This window comes from Mchenga conophoros, linkage group LG20 (assembly GCF_057382185.1).
Source record: "Mchenga conophoros isolate Kocher_MC1m ecotype Shallow Benthic linkage group LG20, M_conophoros_male_GT1.1, whole genome shotgun sequence".
Classification (NCBI taxonomy): Eukaryota; Metazoa; Chordata; class Actinopteri; order Cichliformes; family Cichlidae; genus Mchenga; species Mchenga conophoros.
The window spans coordinates 13193431-13215567 of NC_140545.1; the positions used below are offsets into that span (position 1 = coordinate 13193431).

Here is a 22137-nt window from a genome sequence, read left to right on the forward strand (position 1 = left end):
ATTGACTTTAAAAAGGATGGGTTATTATGCCCAACAGATCCATTTAAAAAGAAAATTATAGCCTGCGGGTTATTTCTAAAAGAGGCAATTCTGCCTTTTTTTACTCAGCATGTAACCACCTTGTAAATAAAACTAGAACAACATTAGTGTTTAAGTGTTTAGCAATTTAAGTGTTTGGGATTTGTCCCAATCTAGATTCGACTGTGTATGGTAGCTGCACAGCAGGACTAAAAACATTTCTCTTTCATGTCTCACTTTCAGAACTGCACAGTGTATAACAATTCAGTCATGGTGTGCCTCGCTCCGTCAGTGGCGGACTCGGAGCTTGGTTTTTCCGAGACTGGCACCGGTCCCGATGAGATTGGGTTCTACATGGACAACGTGAACGCTCTGGTGGTGGTCAACGAGACATTCAGCTACTACCCCGACCCGGTGTTTGAACCGTTGAGTCCCTCTGGGATACTGGAGCTCAAACCCACATCGCCACTTATTCTCAAGGTCAGAAAGGAACACTTCTCCAGCTGGCTGTACCATTCAGCTTATTTCCTCGGTCTGCTTGATCTGAGGTTTTTGTCTAACACTGTCTAGCATTGGCACAGTACTAGCAGGCTTCGTATATACTTTTTAACTTGTCAGGGACACATACACATACACATAATGCAGCTGTGAAGATAAAAGAGATTCAAGTACACATTAATGTTACCTTTGGACACCTTTTACTTACCTTTAAGTAGAATGGGAATAAGGCTTTTGACACCTACACAGAATTAAAAGTTGCCGCATTTACTACTTTCTTTGGTTGGAGGTGTATAAAGAGGTGTTTTTCTTTCACTTGACTCTTTATATGAAAGACTTTCATGCAGTGCAGTGGGAAGTAGAAAGAGAACATTTATTTAGTCCCCCCCCCCATTGTGGAATCAACAGTTTTTATCTAGTATTGGCTGATAGGGACTAAAAGGTTTCCCCGAGCTTGTATCGATCGGTCAGGTCATGTCTGATTAAAAAAAGAATTTAATTACATTTTTGTTAGGCCATGCCTTTTTTATAACTGCTCCTACACTTGTAAGACATTCTTAATTTACCACTCAGATATCAGAGATCAGTCATTATTAGGTTTTATTTTTCTTTCACACCTTCATAGACAATATTCCTTCTCATTTCTAAGTAATGACTACTGATTAAATAAACACGAACCCATGGTTATTAGGCTTTTTTTTAAATCAGTTTTCATTTTTCAGTTGATTTTGGAGTCATATATATTGTACTAAAAGATGAAAGGAAAAGCTACATTGCAAAGATAGTATTTGTTGTTCCATGTAGAATCTGATGAAAGAAACAGTGTTGCCTTATATGACATGTTACTGTACGTTACTTTGTATGTTACTCTGGTTTGTAAGTAAGATACTGAAAATTGTTAGATGGTTGTTGTTCTAAACCAGCCATTCCCGAGGTCAAGCGGCCCACTTAAAAATCATGAAATCCCAGCCAATCTTAAATATTTACTCCAATCAAAATAAAAGACAAAGTGATATGCTTCCTTGAAATTTGTATTAAAAAATCATAAACAACACGGGCTGTCAGTTATAAATTGCTAAAGCTACCCAGTCATATACAAAGTGTTAAGGCCAATGTGTGACCCACCCCATATGGAAAAGATATATATAAATCGTATAAAGTTTTTATCTGTCTTGTATGAAACTTGTATGAAAAGCATACAAGAGTGGAAACACATATAAGATCCCTTGAAAAATTATATAATGAAACTTGTATGTTTTGGATAACTTACTAAAAAAAAAAAATGAAAGTAATGAGAAAGTGGCCACTTTCATGAGTAAATCATGTAAGCCTTATATGATTTATATATAAATGAAAGTGGCCACTTTCATGAGTAAATCATGTAAGTTTTTACTATTTCTTTTCCATATGGGACCTGCCACTGGGAAACAAACTTCAGTGCAAGAACAATACATTTAAAAATAGTAATATCATAAACCAGCTACTTCCTGTTACCACTTTTAGGTTTTTTTTTTTTATATAAATAGATACATTTATATCACTATGTAACTATACATAGGCCTACTTATTTCTGTATAACAGAAATTTCAAACTCAAATCCTGTTATTTCTGTCCACCTTATGTACCTTTGTGGCCCACCACACTTTGGGCGTCACTGTTCTAAGCTATCACACAACTTACTTAAATATGATAATTGATTAGCTTTGATAAATATCACCATTTAGATCTAAATCCATGCAAATCTCCTTACAAGGTGACAGAGTGCAAGAGCCTCAAAATAATTAACTTCATTAAAATGACAGCATTTCAATTGGCACGTTATCGCATGTTAGCATGTTAAGAGAACAGGCTTTTAGAGCAATGATTAATCCATGTGTTTAGCCAAGTTCATGTCAACAATCACTCTGAGCCAAGGAGAAAAACTAAAATTTGTACTAAACCCTGACAGAAACTTTTAGGTATCTTTGTAAGTAGTAAGCTAACGAGCTAAAGCTAAATAGCTAACTAGGTTGTGTATGCTAAAGGTTGTGCTTTACATTAGACCAGATTAAAAAGGGCCTTTGCTTTACCCATATCTTACACTTCTGTGTTTATACTTTTGGTTTATGAAAGTCAACAAAGGACGGCACTCTCTAGGCTTGTTAAAGGTCAGCATATCTCCCAGAGGCTTGTGTGCAGGAATTTCAAAGCTTGACAGGCCTGCCATGGCTAGCTCAATTGCTTTGCTCTGATTTGACAACTGGCGTTGACGGAGGGTGTTATGAGTGACAGTTACTTTCTGTAAAGGAAGAACTCTGTAGAACACAAAAATAAACCAAAGAACTATATTTTTGTTTTTTAATTTAAACCATTCATTTCATTTTTTACCAAGGTTTTTTACTTTCATATTAACCACAAAAGTTTCAAACATACTGAACTCTTCTGTTTATAATGGCTAAACCAGCTTTGAGGGACACACATAAACACACTCTCAAAAGCTGTTTTTCTTCTTACAGAAAAAAGAAAAAACTTTCAAGTGTGTAAAAATAATTAAAAAAAACCCTTCACAAATTCATAATTGACAGGTGAAAGCAAATGTCCACACACACCAAGGCCAGAAACCGTCCTTCAGTAAGTAAGAGCAGCTTCACTGACTACCGTCCTCGCCCACAGCCTCGAGGTCTGTTAAATAGCAGTTCTTTCAATTTGTGTAATTAATTCTTTGGAGCTGAAAGGCCAGTATGGAAATGCACAGGCCTAGAGGTTTGGATTACATTGGTTTTCAGTTATTTATTTTTTTTTTCATTAACTGTGATTGGATATAAGTATGGGAAATTAATTGGGACTTTCTGAGTTGTGCGTATGCCTCACTGCATTATCTCACCCAGCTCACCTGAAATGTTTAGCCCGAGAGTAGCTGAAAAGGAATTAACGCGGCTGTTTCGGAGAGAATATATTTATTATATTAAAATAATCGGTGGAGAAAAAACTGAGCCGGGTTGAGACAAAAGGTGCACTCCGTCCTTTTAAATATGGGCTTTAAAGCGTAAGTAAGCTCTATGGAGAGCGCACATACTGTAAAGACACAAAGCAGAATACATTTCTTTAAAGATCAGTGTCACGCCGATGTGCTGTAGCTTTGGCTCGAATGTGCCTTGACTATCTCTTATGTTATCACAGAGAGTGCGCTACGCTGTTTATTTCCATAAAGAGATTGAAAGCGGCGTACCCGCCGTAATTTATTTCTTAAATGATAATTTATTATCAGTGAGCCTCTCAGTAATTGCCAAATCTCCTGCTTGGCTTGTTGGTGAAACTGCCTACCCACTGGAAGCACTGATGAGATGGACAAAAATGCAATTTGGCGAGATGGGATGTGGGGGTAGCGTTCCTCAGATGCGTGCACTGCGCCTGTCACGCAATTAATTTCTCATCTGTAGTGTCGGGTGTGTTTTTACTGAGGTAATGTTAGTGAGACGGAGAGAGAAAGAATAAGGAGGAGAAAGAGAAATAAAAAAATAAACATTCATCTGGTCTTGGTGAGTGCTTCGATGTGTGTGCTTGTGTGATTTTTGAGAGCGTGTCCCTGCATGATGCTTCTTGCCTGTTGTGTTTATGTGTGGCAACAGCTCTGTGTGTGGCTGCAACTCCAGTGCTTGTTTGGCATGAACTCAGCCTGTATGTGGCCAGGAAGCTGTGAGCGCACGTGTGTGTGTGTGTGTTTGCGAGATGGAATGGGATGCATGTTTACAGGGTCGCAGAGCGGGGCTGGGTGGCGGCCTGCAGAGACGATGGGATTGGAAAACGGAGTCTGTCTCTGTGACCCACTGCTAAGCCAGCGGGAGACGCCACAGCTATCTCCTCTCTCACTCCTGTCCTGTGTCTGTCTGACTCACTCGCTCTGTTTTCACGTTCGTTCCTTTTCTTTCTCATTTTCGAGCGCGCCCCTTTCATCTTTTCCTACCTCTCTCGAAATCTCTTTCTCCGCTTGTGCCTTTTCTCACCACATTTCCTATCAGCCTTGTTTTCTTTGTATTCGTCTCTCCCCCTGTATTTTTTTTTTCTTCCATGTTTTCTTGCTGTTAACGGTTCCTTCTTTTCACACCACTAACTGCCTCCTCCTTCCATCCCAGGCAGAGTGTATATCAAATCGCACTAGATATTGAAATGAAAGACTGGAACGGAAATTGACAAATGTTAGAATTTACACACCTTGAGGGTGCAGACTTTGTGTTGAGTACAGGACATAAGAAAAAAAGCAATCTGTGTGGGTTTGTATGCCTCCCCAGTAATATTATTTCCTCTAGTATACATACAGTAGGGTTTGCTAAACTTATATCTCACTTATTTCCTGAGTGTTTGGCTTGAAAGTAATGTCCAAGTCCAAGAAAAACAGAATTAGAACTATCAAAAAAAAAAGCGCTGTATCTGGAGTATCTGTTACAAGCACCAACTGATGCTTGGAAACTGCTGCAGTAATCTGTGAGGCCTAAGATATTACTAATGATGAAAAGCCACTGTAACCCTGACCCTGTTTTTTTTTTTTTTTTTTTAGGATAATCAAAGGATTTGGGAGAAAAATGACTGGTTTTATGCAGTAATGTGCAAAGTCACTAAGCCATTCCTTTATTTCTTTGCATTTCGCTTCAAAATAGGAAAAGGTGCAGTGATTTAAGGCAGTATATAAGGCAAAAACAGACTTTTACAATTTTAAGGAAACTGAAAAGTCAACATTTGGTATGAGCACCTTTATTTTTCAACACTGAACTCTGATTGGCAAGCTTTCTAGTCTTCAGGATAGATCTCCAGGCTTCTTGAAGGACATCCAAAGCACTTCTTTGGATGTTGACTTCCTGTTTTTATTGTTCTCTGACAAGATGATCCCACACTTCTTCACTAATGGTGAATTCCGGGCTCTGGGGAGGCCAATCCATGACTCATAGTGTTTTTTTTTCTATCCAAGGATGCTTGTACGGCATGGCAGTGTGTGGGGGGAATGATTTCAATCCTAAAAAATGAAGCCATTGCCAATCAGACACTTTCCAGATGGCCTCCACCATGTTTTACAGATGGCTGTAGACCCTCACTGTTGTACCTCTGTCCCGATGTCTTCCATACACATTCACAATGATTTGACCCAACTACTACATAAGACCTGTCACCACTGATTTTCAGCCCAGTTCTTGTGTAATTTGATACCTTTCCATACCTCAGCCTTTTCTCTCTGTTTTCCTTCCTTAAGAACAGCCATTCTTCCATTGACACTATGTCTAACGAGGCTTCGGAAAACTGTAAACAGATCAGGTGAAGGGTTTGATGCTTGCCCTTCAGCTGATGGTCCCATGTTGATAGTCCAGTTAATGGTTTTGTGTCAGGTCTTAAGGACATGACTTTCAGATGCTGTTCATCCGTTGCAGACAGCTTTTTAGTTCTGCCACTTATTCTTTTGTCTTCCACTTGACACCTTTCTTCTAATTCTTTAAGGACACACTGAATGACATGTCGAGATATGCCACGTTTTTGGCTAATAGCTCTTTGGGAATTTGTCAGTACAAGAAATACAATTTAATGTCTGTCCGACTGTTATCTTTGGTATATTTCACAGTCTTTGTGCTTTGCAAAAAATGTGTGTGTAACATTTTTTGCTAAGTTGTCTGTTATGTGTAGACAGAACACTGTTTCTTCCTTTGACTAATAGTGACTTTTTTTATGAATAATTCATAGGTAGGTCAGTGTTAAGTGTCTTAAAAATGAAAATGGTCAGATAAAAATGATTGATTGATTGAAAACAGCCAATGTCCAAAGAAAAACTTTGGGGTTGTGAGTTTTTCATAGTAACTTATGTTTATTAGATTTTTTTACCCCTTTCAATAATTGGAACAGCAATTTTAAATACTCAAAAGTCCCATATTAGCACAGCGTTGGGGTTTACTTGTCACTGATGATGAAGCTTCAAAAGGCTTCACATTGTCTGATGACAAAAACAACTATTTGATGATTTAATGATTCAAAATCCCATGAAACTCCCTCAGTCCACAGTTGATTTGTATTGTGAAATTAGAGGCGCCTATTTGACAGAAAATCAAATAGAAATAAAAGCTGAAATATCAACAACCTAACCCTTTATATGTCCCTTGGTAAAATGTTCCTTCACAGCGATAAAGACAAAAGAAACAGCTTCACACGTTTGCTTGATTTCAAGTAATAACGTCAAGAAATCGCAGGACCTAGCTGTCGTTGAAGATGAATGTTTTTTATGACATTGTAAATATTTGACCTTGTATAAGCGTCATGTTGTCAATGGCATTTGTTAGGTGAAGAGTATGGAGAACCACCAGTTTGATCCTTTAAGGGATATTAAATTAGCAAATTTATTGTCACTGACTTTCTTGTCAGTTATGCAGAAACTGGAAGTGATTTTCATCAAAGATGTGAAAATCATATCATTAGCAGAAAAATGTTCTGAACAAGTTCATTGTGAGCCGTCAAGAAAGGGTGGATAAATAAAAGTAATGTAAAAAGAAAAGCTCATGGTTACATTTTTCTCACGTTGGAGTTCAATGAAAGAAAGAAATATTGTCGGGCCTGCAAGTAAAGCGTCCTGACGATGAGCCGAGTGCCTGTCCTTATTACTTTTCTCCCTGTGTGTGTTTTTTAGGGCCGTAACCTGATCCCAGCGGCTCCGGGCAACAGTCGCCTGAACTATACGGTGCTGATTGGAGAGACTCCCTGCATCCTCACCCTGTCTGAGAGCCAGCTGCTCTGCGAATGGCCCAACCTCACTGGACAGCACAAAGTCACGGTCAGATCACAGCTCCTGCCTCTTCATCTCTGTCCCCGCCAGGCACGATGACCTGACGCGACTTTGGTTTACTAAATTGCTTGACTTTTCTGTCCTGCATTATCAGCGCCATCGAAGGGGGGTGGTATATAAAAAGGGAAGTTGCTCAATAATATGGGCTGGGACCTTCATGGTAGACTTCTTTCCTAATATAATTACTGGGCCAGCTTTTGGTGTTGCAGGATTCTTTGACAAGAAGCAATTTATTTTTTTTTAAAAAGGCCAGAAAATATAACAAGCTGTTCCTAGTGTGTCCACGCTGACCCAGTAATTCCTGTTGATGAATATGGAAATATTCTGGTCTGACAATCTCAGCCTGTAATGTCACTCTAACCTTGTTGTTGAGTTGTGTGAATAGCCCCTCGTGTCTTTTCTAAACAGTTTCCTCTGACAGATCCAGGATGTGCTTCAGTGAGCTTGCACAACAAGGCTGCTGTTAAATATGTTACGCTTAATTAACATGTTGATCTTTATTGGCCTTCATATCAGCTACACTGTTGATGGAAACAAAAAAAAAGGTGGTGGAAGTTTACTCTTTTTGTTTTTTAACCCCCCAAGAACCAGAACAGTGATAATCTAAAGCGTCGACCGGCACGCTTTCAGCCACTGCAGTGCTTTTACTCTTGAGTCAGATCCATTAAGTAGTGCTGCTCACAGGGAAGTCGTTCACTTGTTCACATAATGCACTCAACACAACCACGTTGAACCTTTAGACGTGTCTGCAGACGCAAAGCCGTGTTTCTTTCTCTCCGCCGAAGCGTATCCACATCAACAGCTGTGCAAGCATCAGCACTTCTCCGCTGCAGGCGCTGCTGGTTTTAGATTTGAGAGTCCCTCTGTGCCCTTTTTTCCATTTTTCATGTATTTTTTTTATTAGCTTCACTTTACTGTGATGGCATAGACATTTAATAGTACACGGAATATAATGTACCTAACCCACAGTAAATCCACAGCCAGCCAGTCCTCTGCCTACACTCATCTCTAATCAAAGCAACACTCATCTTTCCTGCGCCATACTCCTCATATCTTCGTGGATCCACACTTAGGTGAACAGAGAGCACCGGCTCTGTCACAGGTCTGTTTTTTCAACAGCAGACACTTTGGCCTTTAGCCTTTTACAATGAAGGTTCTCAGTCTATCAGTTGTTTAGTCTCAAAAAACTCCATTAACACTTGAAAAAACTCTGTGATTTCCCAAAGCCAACAAAAAAAGTCTTTATGCTTTTTTTTTATCCAAACATGATAATAACAATTGTCCCAGATCCAAACATGCTAATCAGATTGCCAGGATTATTGTCTACCTGTTGGCTAACTGAATAGTCATCACTGCACTGAAAAAGACTTGAAGTTAATTTCATAGTTTGCTGATTGACAGGTACTGTTAAAACTGCCTTTAAGCAACACTCATCAGCACGGTGTCAGCTTCAATCATCTTTCTCACTTGAGTTTGCAGGCCTTGCTCAGGAGCTGTGAAAGCTTCACACTTTTTATGTAAAGGAAATTACTAATGCTAAAGTCACACTAGGAAAAACAGTCGCTGGAGATTGCAGCACGATCAAAATTACTGCGACTGTTTGCAATGAAACTGCAGTATCGTTGGCTTCGAAGTAGGGCTGCCACAAACGATTATTTTGATAGTCGACTAGTCACCGATTATTTTTGCGATTAGTCGATTAATCAGATCATGCCTCCATTGGGCGTAAAACGTACAGCTTACTGCACAAGCATGCATCTGCTCTTATATAACTATCATTAGCTTACAGCTTTAAGTGTTTAAGGTATGTGCTAACTAAAAATAAAGACAAGATGATAGTTTATTAAATTTTAATGAAATTTGTAGATTGTTTCGGTGAAGTTTAATAAACTCCTTGCTATCTAAAATATAACAGGACAACGGAGTATATTCTCGAGCATCTCACACTTCTGATAATCAGTTGTCTGCTTGACATTTATTCAGCTGTGTAAAAACTATAATTTTAATCTCAACCAAACCGATTTACTCAGGAACAAATAAAATACTAAAAAAAAGCCAAACAATAACAAGTGACTTATATATCATGTTTAACCTGAGTAGCGAAAGACTGCGGTGGGTGGGTTTGAAAACGATTTGTGGGAGTCCGGTGTTCTCACGGGCTCTAGTGACCTTGCCCCCGGCTAGCTATCGAGCTAGTGGGTAACTGACGTCTCCAAAAACATCAGAGCGCTTCTGAAAATATGTGGTGTCTTGATAAACTGAGCAGATATTTGAGGTTTACACAGCTACATTCTCGCCTGAAAATATGTTAAACGTTTATTTTGTGACCCAGAAAGAATAATAAGAGTAATATTAAAACTAACTAGCTGCCGCCATTGTTGGAAACTGAGCAAGGCTGCGCTATGAATTCTGGGACACAGCTTCTTCTTCTTCTTCAGGGTTTAACGGCAGCTGGCATCCTTGTACATGCAGTGCTGCCATCTTCTGTTTCAGTCCGTTATTACACTCTTAAATCCTACTACTTATTCCTGCGTCTTTTATGATCTTACAAAGCTTCAAACGACGCGTCGACTATTAAATCAGTCGTCGACGATTTTGATAGTCGACGTAATCGTGACTAGTCGACTAATCGTGTCAGCCCTACTTCGAAGCGACTGTTTCAAAGACAAGGATCAGGTCTGCGACAATGCGCAGTCAATTGCAATTTTCAAATCAGCTTTGGTGCGTCAAGACAATGATAAAACAGCAGTAAGATGAAGTCAGTTTGCAATCACTTTGCAATTTATTGCGGTCAAGTTGCAATCAGTTCCAAATCTGTTGCCAACTACAAAGCTTTTAAGTCAGTCCCCTATTGCAAAGAGATGCATCACAGATGAGTTGCCAACACGTTGGCAACCTTTCTGGTGATTGCAGGCACTCAGAGTCAGACTGGAAATGTTTGAAGAGAGGTTACCCTAAACCAGGCAATCTGTGCAATCACCTGTCATCCAAAAGTGGCTGCCCATCGGTTGCAACGGCATGCAATCAGTTACCGAATGAGTATCCAAGAAGTCATGCTATGAAATATACACGACTGCAGATGTACAAAGTAGTTTGGCAACTTCCTGCATGGACTTGCCTTCATTTCTCTGAAATTTATTTATTTATTTTAATAAAGTCTGATGCTCCAGACACATTAAGTTGTCCAAATGCATTGCTTCTTTAATCAGCAGAGCAGTTTTCAGCTGTGCCACCATAATTGAAAAAAATGGTTTTTGAATGCCCAATTAGCTTTTTAAGATGATAAACTCACATTAGATAGCACAGCGCTCCATTAAAACACACAACTGATGACTGCTGATGGACCTCTGTACGTCTATATAGGTATTTTGTGAGTTGCTCGCTGTCTTGGTCAGGTAACTGTCAGTTTGTCATCCTGCTCTGCTGAGCAGCCGAGAGGACTCCTGTTGTCTGAGCATCTGGTATTAGGAGAGGTTTTTTGTGTGACTAGAGGATGCAACAAAAAAACTAAACTAGAAGTGAAATATTAGGTAAGTTATGCAAGTTTGCTACAGTTTATATCCATGACAAGGCTCAGTCTCAGAGCCATGCCGAAAACATAAAAAGTAGTATTAAGAATAGAATTGTTTATCCAGGATGCTGCTGATATGAAGACATTAAGCTTGTCTCTAAGCTCTAATCCAGGAACCTCGTTTGTGTATAAACCTTTCTGATGTGCAAATTTTGGTGCAACAGGAAATCCAAGCAAAAGCAGCTTGTTTTTAAAAGTCACGGTCACGTCTCAAGCCGCAACTGTTTTTTTCTTCTCCACCAACAGCCGTGGTGTGAGTGCTGCTGATGTCACTTTCATTTCGAGTGTTTCGTATTTGCAGAAATAATGATACAGCAGAAAAGCAAGTGTCGGGAAAACTCTGAGAACGCGCCTCCAAGCGCGTCCTGCGGCAGTCATTGGCTTTACTTGTCCAAAGCGTTGAGCTGTCAGCAGACTCCAGACTGAAAGTCCTGATTCACTCTGACTGGAGCAGACTTTCAGAATCACAGCACAGCTCCCGGAGCATCTGTGTGGAAGAAGGTCAAACGTCAACCAGGCGACGCAGCACTCACTGCGAATATATTTGGATGTTTGTCTGAATATCCCGACAGCGCACCCACTCAGAAGCCCTCCCCTCCTTCCACCCCTTTTTTAAACTTATCACCAATGTCCTTTCACAGTCATTTCACTATATCTTTATGACATTTACTCCCTGCTAGCTACAACCAATATACCTAGAAAGCCACTGACAGCACATCCATGTAATTCAATATGATAGCTCTCAATGGAACCAGTCAGCTCCAAGGTGGATCTCGCTTGGATTTTTCTTTTTCTTTTTTTATCCCTCCTTTTCTCTTTTTTGAACGAAATGTCATGTTGAATCTCGGAGCAATGCGACGTGTTGGCGGGGGTGGTGGAGTTAGTCCTTCGTCTGACAATAGCCAAAGAAAAAATAGAGCTGTCCGTTCCTATCTCTTCTCCCATGCACGCACGCACGTGTGTGTGTGTGAGTGACTACAGTGAGTGGCTTGTTTTTGGTGTGTTTATGTGCGCATCAACCCTTTTCCCCCCTTGTTGTTCTTGTGCGTGCCGCGCAGCGGAATGCTGCAGAGAAGGACACAGCTGTGGCACAATAATGTTCCCCATGTAGAATGACCTACATACAGAGGAACCCAGTGGGTGTCCAGACTTACCGGGCTTGTTGTGTGTTGTCGTGTGCGCGAGTGGGCATACTGTAAGGAAAGTCGTCCGCGTTCGTCAGTGTGTCTTTGTGTGTCCCCTCAGATGCTCAGCTGTGTGTTGGCAGCTGTGTGCCTCCCTTGAGTTTTCGAAGAAACTTGTTTGTTGTTTTGGCCTTCAGCTTTCTAAGTTCCTCCCCCAGTCCTTCAGTCTGACAGGAGAATAAAAATAGACAAATGCCTCGCAAATGTGTCACCACCTTAATATTGCTTAAACTGATGCCACATTTGTGTCGTCTGAGGATACGCTCCCTCCTGGTTCATTCTTTTATACATACAAATGACCTCAGATTAGATAACACCAGCTGACGATTGGAAGGGTAACAGAGCAGCCGTTTCTTATGTATTTTTCATGTGTTTTGGATTCAAAGCATGATGTAAAATATATGAGCACATATTTCAGATTAGCTGTCATAGATTCTAAAAAGTCCTTGAAGTGGTGACACACGCACAGAATACTGGCATTCAATGCCGTTTTCCCAAAATAAACATGTGAAGAGTCATTAATATTTAAATTAAGTGTCCTGGAGGATTCAGTTTTATGTTAAGTCGCTGCATAAAATAACAGTTTCAAAGAGTTATGGGAATTTGTTATTGTGGTTAGAGGCCTTCTTCACAGCTGACGTTTGGACTTGTCATACTTGGGAAGCTGGCAATCGGATGCAGGGCTAACACATAGAAACAGACACCAACTAACCTATCCCCACTAACTGCATGTCTTTGGACTGTGAAAGGAATCCAGAGTAGCTGGACAGAACCCACGTAAACACAGGGAGAACATGCAAACTCCATGCAGAGTTGTGAAATTAGAAAAGAAAGGAAAACAGGCTTTGTTTTTGCTCAAGAGCAAGGCAGAACCCTGCTCCTATAGCTAATCACAAACACACAGCATTGGCTGTATGGATTACAGCTTTTACAGTTTTGCTACAGTTTACTTGCACTATCGTGTTGTGAAGTTACGGTTACAACTGCTGCTCTGACAGTCTAACTCCGGGGTAGTTAAAAATCCCATCTGTGAAGTCGGGGTTGAGTCCAACATTGAGAGTTCAAATCCTAATGTGAGGGGGCGTTCCAGTTGAAAATATTGAGCGGCAACACAAAAATTCCAACTTCCAATTTCAAATAACTGTAGAATTACAGCTTTTACCCATAACATTATGTTGACTTCATTTTGTCCAAGTACCCAAGTAAACTATTAGTTTTGCTCAGTTTTAGTAAGTATGATTACTCGCCCTTGGCTGGGCTCAAGTTAATAATATAGCAATTAACTGTGATAAATCGATGAAAATTGCACACCTTTTGCTGTCTGCATACACAGAAATAGACATTAAAGAGAAATTCTCATTAACTGCTTATGTTCAGATTCCAGCCAGAACCTCACATGTTGGCAATCTGTGTTTATTGAGACGACAAATATTTGCATACCTTCACCAATTGGTCTAAGAGTGATTGCGGTCAGATTGCAGTTGAGAGTGTTGCATGCTCAGTTTCGGGATCAACACTTGGTCGCTGCGACTACTTGCAGATGTTCACTGACTAGCCACAAGGAGGTTTGTTTACTCTAGTGCTACTGACCCATAAATGCAGTGTTTTAAGCTCTAGCTTTATCACTTTTGATTATGTGGAACACAACTTTAAACTGCTGACTTAAAATACACAAAAAGCAAAATCGCCCCATTGCTACCTAATCGACTTGCATACAGCTGCTAAGAAAATAGGGCCTTATTGTTAGCCTTAGGTGCTGTATAGTCATACCTGTCTTTACAGGTGATAATTTCCAACCATTAAATGCTAAAGTTTATTTATTTATTTATTTTAATCTCACATCCATGGTAATTGACCGCTAATGGCTAGTAGCGACATGTGAAAACATTGCTATTGCGCAATAAAAATTACATTCACACTCTCCATAGTGCGAGTTTGCTGTGTCCACCAGCTGGTTGCCAATTTAGCTGTCTGCTGTTTGGTGCTGGGCAGGTACATTAGAACTTGGCCACAGAAAAATGAATCCCCATCGTGCAGGAAAGCAGTTATGAGAGCTGCAGGAATCAAAATGTTAAAGAGAATTGGAAACAAGACAATAAATGCTCCATTGAACCAAAAGGGGAATAAATGCACATATGCACTATTAATTGTCTGTGTGTTCATTACTTTGACTAACTCCTGTCACACTGTGGAGCACATTGTTATTATCAAAAAAATTAATTCAGCATTTTTAAATATGTTTAAACTCCTCTCTCTCCCAGGTAACTAATCCCGACTCCTGCTTAAGTTAATTTAGCTCAGTCTCCTTTGCAAACCGATCGTGTCCACACAACTAATTGGGCCGCATAATCTTACACAAAGCCAGTCTAATTGTCTTTACTACTGCACATTTAATTTGTGGGTATTGACTATGCTGCTATTGATACAACAGCTTCTCTATTTTATTTTTTTTAATCACACTTTGATAATGTTAACATGAAAGTGCACTTACAAGAACTTCAAAGTGCATAATCGCACCTCATTTGAATCAGTTATCAACCCCCCTGGTGGATTGCTTGATTTGATGGATTCCAGTCCTGTGTGTGTATATGTATTTTTTTTTTCCAATGAGACACACTGTGCTTATGTAAATGTAGTTAGTCATAAAAGAAAAAGAAATGTTTGACTTCCCATAATTACCATGGTTCCTTGGGGAGGGATTTAAATGCTGGTGATTACTTTGTTTGATTACTTATACTGTGTGTGCGCGTACGCATGCAGTATATAAGTGTGTGGGCCCTGGAAGTGTGTTACGGTTGTTTTATGAGTGGATGTGTGTGACTTTGACACTGTCTGCATCGACCTCTACCGCGCTGCTTTAAAAGTCTCGGTGTATATGTGCTCTAACCCCTATCAGCTTATTAAAGTTGATGGTGATAAACGAGGACATAAACAACAAAATATCTAACCCAAACATCGAGTCTGCGGATAACGCCGCATTAAAGCAAAGGAGCGAGCTAACTTGTGAGATCTTCATTATCAAAGCCCTCTGAATCGTCTCCCCTAAAGGCAAGAATCGAAAACCTTTCCTACACGAAATGTTCAGAGCAGCGATGGTGATGTAAGCCTCCACAGTAAAAGCCTGTCAGAGATCTGACTGTTTAGTCCGAGTACAGAACGGATCAAACTTTAATGATCGTTGTTGAAGAAATTGGGTCAAGCAGCTTCTCTTTCATCAGACCAGCAACTTTTGATCTCTTCAGACCACCTCGTCTATTCTCAAGCCATCTGCTGCTGCAGAAATGACCGCCGGTTGTTTTCTCTCTTTCTCGCTCTCTGCGCTGAGGTGCTACGTGCAAATCCCCAGACTGTGTAGGGGAAAGCAAGTAAGTAGGAATTTCTCAGCTCTTAACAACTGCCTTGGCTCTACCTTTGAGCAATGCGCTAAACACTCGCCTCCAACAGTGCAGCTATTTGGTGGCCGCCAGAAGAACACAGGTTTTACCGAGCAGCTCTCTTGTGAACAAGCATCAATGTGTGGGAGGGAGTTGGGGGCATGGTGATGATTTCTGTTTCTTTCTCTGACCACTTATCACTTGTGTGTGTTCAGATCCGTGCGGGTGGGTTTGAGTACTCTCCCGGGACGCTTCACATCTACTCTGACAGCCTGCTAACGCTTCCCGCCATCATCGGCATCGGAGGGGGTGGCGGCTTGCTGCTGCTGGTCATCATTGCCGTGCTGATAGCCTATAAGAGGAAGTCGAGGGACGCTGACCGCACCCTGAAACGTCTACAGCTTCAAATGGACAACCTGGAGTCCAGAGTGGCCCTGGAGTGTAAAGAAGGTAGGCTGTAGAAGCAGTGTGGATCCAGCTTTTACCCTTGCACTATTGGAAAGTAACAAGACCAAAAAAAAAAGAAAAAAGATGGGGATCTTTCAGCAGAAATAGGATAAAATATAAAATAATCCACTACAGTTAAAAAGGTTTTTAAACTCCAATTTGAATAGAAATCAAATTTTATTACGGTAACTCAATGTGTTTCATCATTTTCAGAATGATAAATGAGTAGTATGATATTTTAGTTATATACAGCTTGCATTTATCTAAAGTGTATCTAATGAAACCTGCCTACATGCTCTCTAAACTTCACAAACGAACATTTCCTACCTTGTTTGTTCAGTAGCTCGAAGCTGTAGTACACAGATGAGATGTTTAATGGGGGTTTAATTTTCTTGCGTGACTACCATGGCTCACTGGTTTCTCCGTTGGTTGCCTGGAAACTATACAGTGATCATAAAACAGGCAAAGTATACTGGTTAATGTTTTATATGTTACTAGTACTACTATTTAAAGCTAATTTCCTGCTTGTGTATTAGCATGTACAGTGTTTCCCAAACTGCATTTGGGTGAACTGTCCAGTGGTATTAGCAGCTGTCACAAGTATATTTATTGGTTTATTTTAGCTACTTACTTGTTATTATCAATATGTGAGGAAGATGACATCTATGGTCAATCAATGCTCCCTGCTTTCTTAGCTCTTAACTTAGACTCTCTTGTGTCTCCCCTACTGGTTGGATTGCTGGTCAGATTGCTGTTGTGGAGGATTTTATTCACCTACTTACCCAGAGAAGAGTTCATTCCACGGTGTCACATACTCTAATTTCAGCACCTTGGTTGCAGCTAGCTATGCTAGTCCCTTTGTTGCTCTGGATCTAGAGCTGAATACTGAGCTGAAGCAGTATTCTTCCCATATCCTGGAGCAGATGGAGAACTCCAAACTCCCTTTGACTGAAGCGTAGAACAAGGACTATCGTGGGCAGTCTAAAAAGATATTATTGAAGTTAATCTTCAAGCTGTGAGACTCGCTGGAGGTGAAGCTGCAGTTTGATTATTTGTATTTGCAGAGAATTATTACTGCAGAAAATTATCACATTTGCACAATATCTCTAAAACTAGAAACAGTAGCGGTTTTTGATACAGGCAACACGGGCGGTTGCCCGGGGCGGCATCACGGACATCGGCAAAAAATAAATAAATTGCTCGTACTCATGCTGCCCCGACAAGTAGACAAGTAAACAAACAATAAATATAAGAAGAGTAAGAAAATAAATGTACACTTTAGGACCAGGGGTAAAGAGATCAATAACAATTTAAATTTATAATTTACAGTTTGATGATTTAAAGTCTCACACGCAACCTGTCGAAAGGGGAGGGGGGTCGGCTGCTTCCAAATAGAGCGCATTTCATTCATAAAACAGGCTAGGACCGCCACTGACTAGAAACACCCTGTCTCAGAGTAAAGCTATAAATGATAAGAATTATTGAAAATTCTTTATTTATCACTTCTAGGCTGGAATGTTGTAATTCATTATTATCAGGCTATCTTAAATACTCCCTGAAAAGCCTTCAGTTGAATCAAAATGCTGCAGCGAGAGTACAGATGGGGACTAGAAAGAGAGAGCATATTTCTCCCATGTTGGCTTCTCTTCATTGGCTCCCTGTTAAATCCAGAACTGAATTTACAATCCTGCTCCTCATATACAAGGTCTTGAATAATCAGGCCCCATCTTATCTTATTGACCTCGTATTACCATATCGCCCCAATAGAGCACTTTGCTCTCAGATCACTGGCTTACTTATGGGTCCTACAATATTTAAAAGTAGAATGGGAGGCAGAGCTTCAGCTTTGAGCCTGAATTTGAAGGAGAGAGACACCCTCTCTACTTTTAAGATTAGGCTTAAAACGTTTCTTTTTGATGAAGCTTGAATTAAATTATGTAAACCCCTAAACACTGTCACAAAAAGAAACTAAATCAATGGGAGGCGAGAGAGGAATGATTTAGATTTTTTGTCTCCATATTTCTTCCAAGTATATAATAACCCGTTCATCTGGTTAAAGTAGATGGTCGTCACAGACTAGATAAATTACACATTTGCCACCCAAAGCACTTTAGACTTTCTTAATCTTTTTGCACCTGCTCACTGCCTGAGTAAACTTGTTTCAAAGGTCAGCAACTGGCAATGACATCGATCACAGTGTGGGAGTCTGCTGAGCTGAGTGAGTATACAACAACGCTTCCTGAAAATGGCTTTGAAGTTTAATAATAGGAAATGTGCATGCTGAGCAGTGTTAAAGGATATTTCTGCCAGGGTCAAAGCAAGATTGTTATTTTATCTATAGTCATTTATATTTGGTGGTATGACGGTGTTCTGGGAGAGATGAAATATGCCAATAGGAAGCACAGAAGGGCAACAGAAAATGATGATGCAATGTTCAGTATTTTACAGAACAATTAAGCAGAAGCAAATCGTGCTGTATGGATAGCACGAGGTGTTCGGCTCTACTGATACTCAAAGGTGAAACTGTAAACAGCACACAGATGCCTGTCAATTATAGGGAAACCACTGTAAAGCATCTCAGCAAGACGTTGTTCCACCACAAGCCTCACAGCACAGCTCCAGTGCTTCTCGGCAGGAATGGACACCTGTTTTGATAATGATGGTGGTGGAGAGCACAGTCTAACGTGTCAGTCATCTGTCCGTACCTCCGAGTGAAAACACAACTCAACAGCAAGACTGTCAGAAAGACGGAGAGCACACACACGGCTGGAAAGTAGATAGTGTGAGAGGCCTATCTGAGGTCAAGCTAACAAGGGGATTATTTGCAGAGGAGTGAGAAAATATTGTGAGTGAGAAACCGACACAAAGAAACTGGGTTAAAAGAGCGAGAGTCAGCAGCAGAGTGTGGATGACTGATGTGTGGACAATCCAGGTGTTTACACTCAATATAATAACACGGGCACACGCAGCCACGCTACAGAGTAATGATACGATTACACTGCGGTCATGACACAAAGTCGCAACACCTGCCAGGGAGCAGCTGTCAAACAAAACTACACGAGTGTTGTTTTTCAAAGTGCAACATTCTCAGGCCGATCGTTGCACGCGCAATCCTGACTGCGGGGACATTTCCAGGTACGTGTTTCTTCCTTGTCGCGTCGCCTCAGTTTAAGATGTTGTCATTTGTGTTTTTCACGAAACACGACTGGAGAAAGTTCCGCTATTTACAACAGTAGGCCGACAGGCAAGCGTTGAAGTCAACGGGAAGTCAACAGCGCTTGGTTTTCCTAGGAAGTGAAGCATGGCCTCGTTCCCACCCACCCTGAAAGCACCCCGCCCCGCCTGCTGCACTCCCAGCTGGCCTATAGAGGCAAGACAGCGCACATGGGCGGAGGAGCAGATGAAGTGGGCGGTCGGCTATCCCTGTGATTGCAAAAGGAAGTGTGTATGTGTGAGGCAGGGTTCTAACAGTCTTTAGGGGGGGACAGGACGTTTTGGATCAGTCATCTGTAAGAGGTGGATATCACACTGTACACAGCTATAGTGTACTGTATTAGCCATCATGCATACACACATTACAAACCCAACTGCTGACCGGGAAGCATCACTTCTATGGGTTAAAAGACCTGTTAAAGAGTCCCGTATAAAGTATATAGGCAAGAAAATGCAAATGAACTTTCAAACCAATTCATGGTAAGGCATTGTTTACATGCTCCTTTGAGCACACTCAATGCTGTGGCATTTTTACACTTCACTTCCCAGACTTTGTGTTGACTGGGATCTTTTGTGTGTGTTTCTGTGTGTGTGTGTTTACTTATCAGAAACACATGAGCATTTTCCCAGGAAAGACATAGACAGACAGTCCTAACTGAAAGCTTTATCAAAAAGGAACGTTTTAAGCCTAATGTTAAAAGTAGAGAGGGTGTTTGTCTCTTGAAGTCAAACTGGGAGTTGGTCCACAGAAGAGGGGCCTGAAAGCTGAAGGCTGAACCTCCCATTCTACTTTTAAATACGCTAGAAACCACAAGTAAGTCTGAGAGCAAAGTGCTCTGCTTGAGTGATACGACTGCTATGAGTGTTACTATAAGATAAAATGGGGCCTGATTATTTAAGACATCTTATATGAGGAGGGGGTTAAATTTATTCTAACAGGGACCATATGAAAAGAAGCTAAGATGGGAGAAATATGCTGTGTCTGTCTAGTCCCTGTCAGTAATCTTGCAACAGCATTTTGAGCATTTCTGAAGGGAGTTTTTAGGACAACCTGATAATAACGGATTACAATAATTACTGTAATTATAATTACAGAGTGTTTGTTTCTGAAATCCAAACTGGAAGCTGGTTCCACAGAAGAGGGGCCTGAAAGCTGAAGGCTCTGCCTCCCATTCTTCTTTTAAATACCCTAGGAACCACAAGTAAGCTACTAGTCGGACAGCGAAGTGCTCCATTACCATCAGTCCTTCTTTTTTAAGTTTTGCATAATGGAGTAGGCGTGTTTTGGCTCCAATGGATAGCTCTATTTGGACGACACTACAGCTGCCTTTCGTGTTGTAGATAGAGATCATAATATATTGAAATATTAGTGTGATGTTGGTAAACAAAAATATTCTCTCCATTTTTCTCATCACATTATATCAAGTGAAACATCCTGAATACTCTCTTTGGCATAAAGCCCTCATTTATTGTCAGCTGCAGTAAACATTGTCTTCTTGCAGAAAAAAATACACTTTTAGATGCAACAGAGCAGAAAATTGGAACTGAGCTACATTTTTTATATAGATATAAAATATCAGATTATTTGAACACCATACCCTGCAGTCACAAAATCTCACAACACATTTAATAATAATAATAATTATAATAAAACAGCACAAATCAAAAAGCTATATTTTAGGTTGTCAGAATTTTACCTGTGGTTAAGTTAGTTCAGTCGGGACCACTAAAGTCAAAAGGAGATTAATATTTCTGCCTGCATTAATTTAGATTTGGCAGCATGGCTCTGTTTACGGACCTTCTCAACCTTCCAAATGTGCATATGTGGAAAACATAAACCAGAGAGAGCAGCAGGTAGACTCAGCACAGAGGACAGGAGGCATCAAAAACAAGATGTACTCACTGGCCAGGTCAGATACCCCTTTTTCCTTTTCTCAGAATAGCTTCAATTCTTTATTCAGCAAGATGCTAGATCATTCTGCAGAGATTTTGGTCCATATTGACATGAAAGCATCATGCATTTATGTAGCCGATTTATTGGCTACACATCCATAATGCAAATTTCCACATAATCCCAAAGATGCTCTGTTAAATTGAGGTCTGCTGGAGTGTGCAAACCATTTGGGTACACTGAACTTATTACCATGTTCAAGAAATCATCTTGAGATAATTTGGGCTTTGAAAAAAAATGTGTTATCCTCTTGGAAGCAATCATCAAACAATGGGTACACTGTGCTCATAAGGAGATGGACATGGTCAGCAGCAGCAGAAACCATCCCCAGCACCTTTACACCACTAATACCATCCTGAACCAATGATACCAGATCATCATGGATCCATGGGTCAACAAGCTGTCTTGACCGTGAATGCACTCCCAAATGCAAGTTGCTGCCATGTGATTAGCTGATTATATCTTTGCTTTAATGAGCAGTTCAGCAAGTGTACCTAATCAAGTGGACAGTGAGTGTATATGACATTAGGTCAGAGAGGATGAAGTGGGGCGCTGGGGTGGATGTTGCAGATGGGCTGCATCTGTGGTCATTGCTCAAGAATCTTAAAAAGCGCTCTAGATGAGATTTGCTGATTTGATTTCTGGAAGTCATCAGCTGATGGCAGGTTGCCATTTAGGTTTGATGATCTGGTGGGATTACAGCTGAGCTTGACTTTGTGGCCTCTCTGAACAAATGCTGCACTTTAATTTTCATCAGTGAAAACCAACAAAAAAAGTTTCTAAATTATCCTCGATACTGATTTACAAAAAAATTCCAATCCAACAATCAGAGTCGGGATATTTCTATTAGCAACACTGACATTTTGTCTCTTGTGCTACTTGTGCTTGTCGTATAACACACATTTTAGCGTGTAAAGGATGAGCATTTCACAAGAAATAAACACACTGCACAGTACAGGCTGATGGGTCCGTCATAGTTCAAGAGCCGTTCATGGCCATGGCTGCAGCCGAGGAAAGGTTATGGCCCTGCTTTGAACTGCGCTCGAGGTTTTGTTATGTCTTGTTTTATATCAGCTGATCAGGAGGAT

The 22137-nt window shown here is 40.5% G+C and overlaps 1 protein-coding gene across 2 annotated transcripts in view; it reads left to right on the forward strand.

The window, feature by feature from the left end:
• Positions 1-22137, forward strand: part of LOC146550494 (plexin-A1-like) — a 304153-nt gene that overhangs the window by 248305 nt on the left and 33711 nt on the right. For both annotated transcript variants that reach the window (XM_085259673.1, XM_085259671.1), the window contains 3 exons: positions 262-498; positions 7154-7297; positions 15654-15888. In XM_085259673.1, coding sequence (XP_085115799.1) covers positions 262-498; positions 7154-7297; positions 15654-15888 — 616 coding nt within the window. The remainder of the gene's footprint in view (positions 1-261; positions 499-7153; positions 7298-15653; positions 15889-22137) is intronic.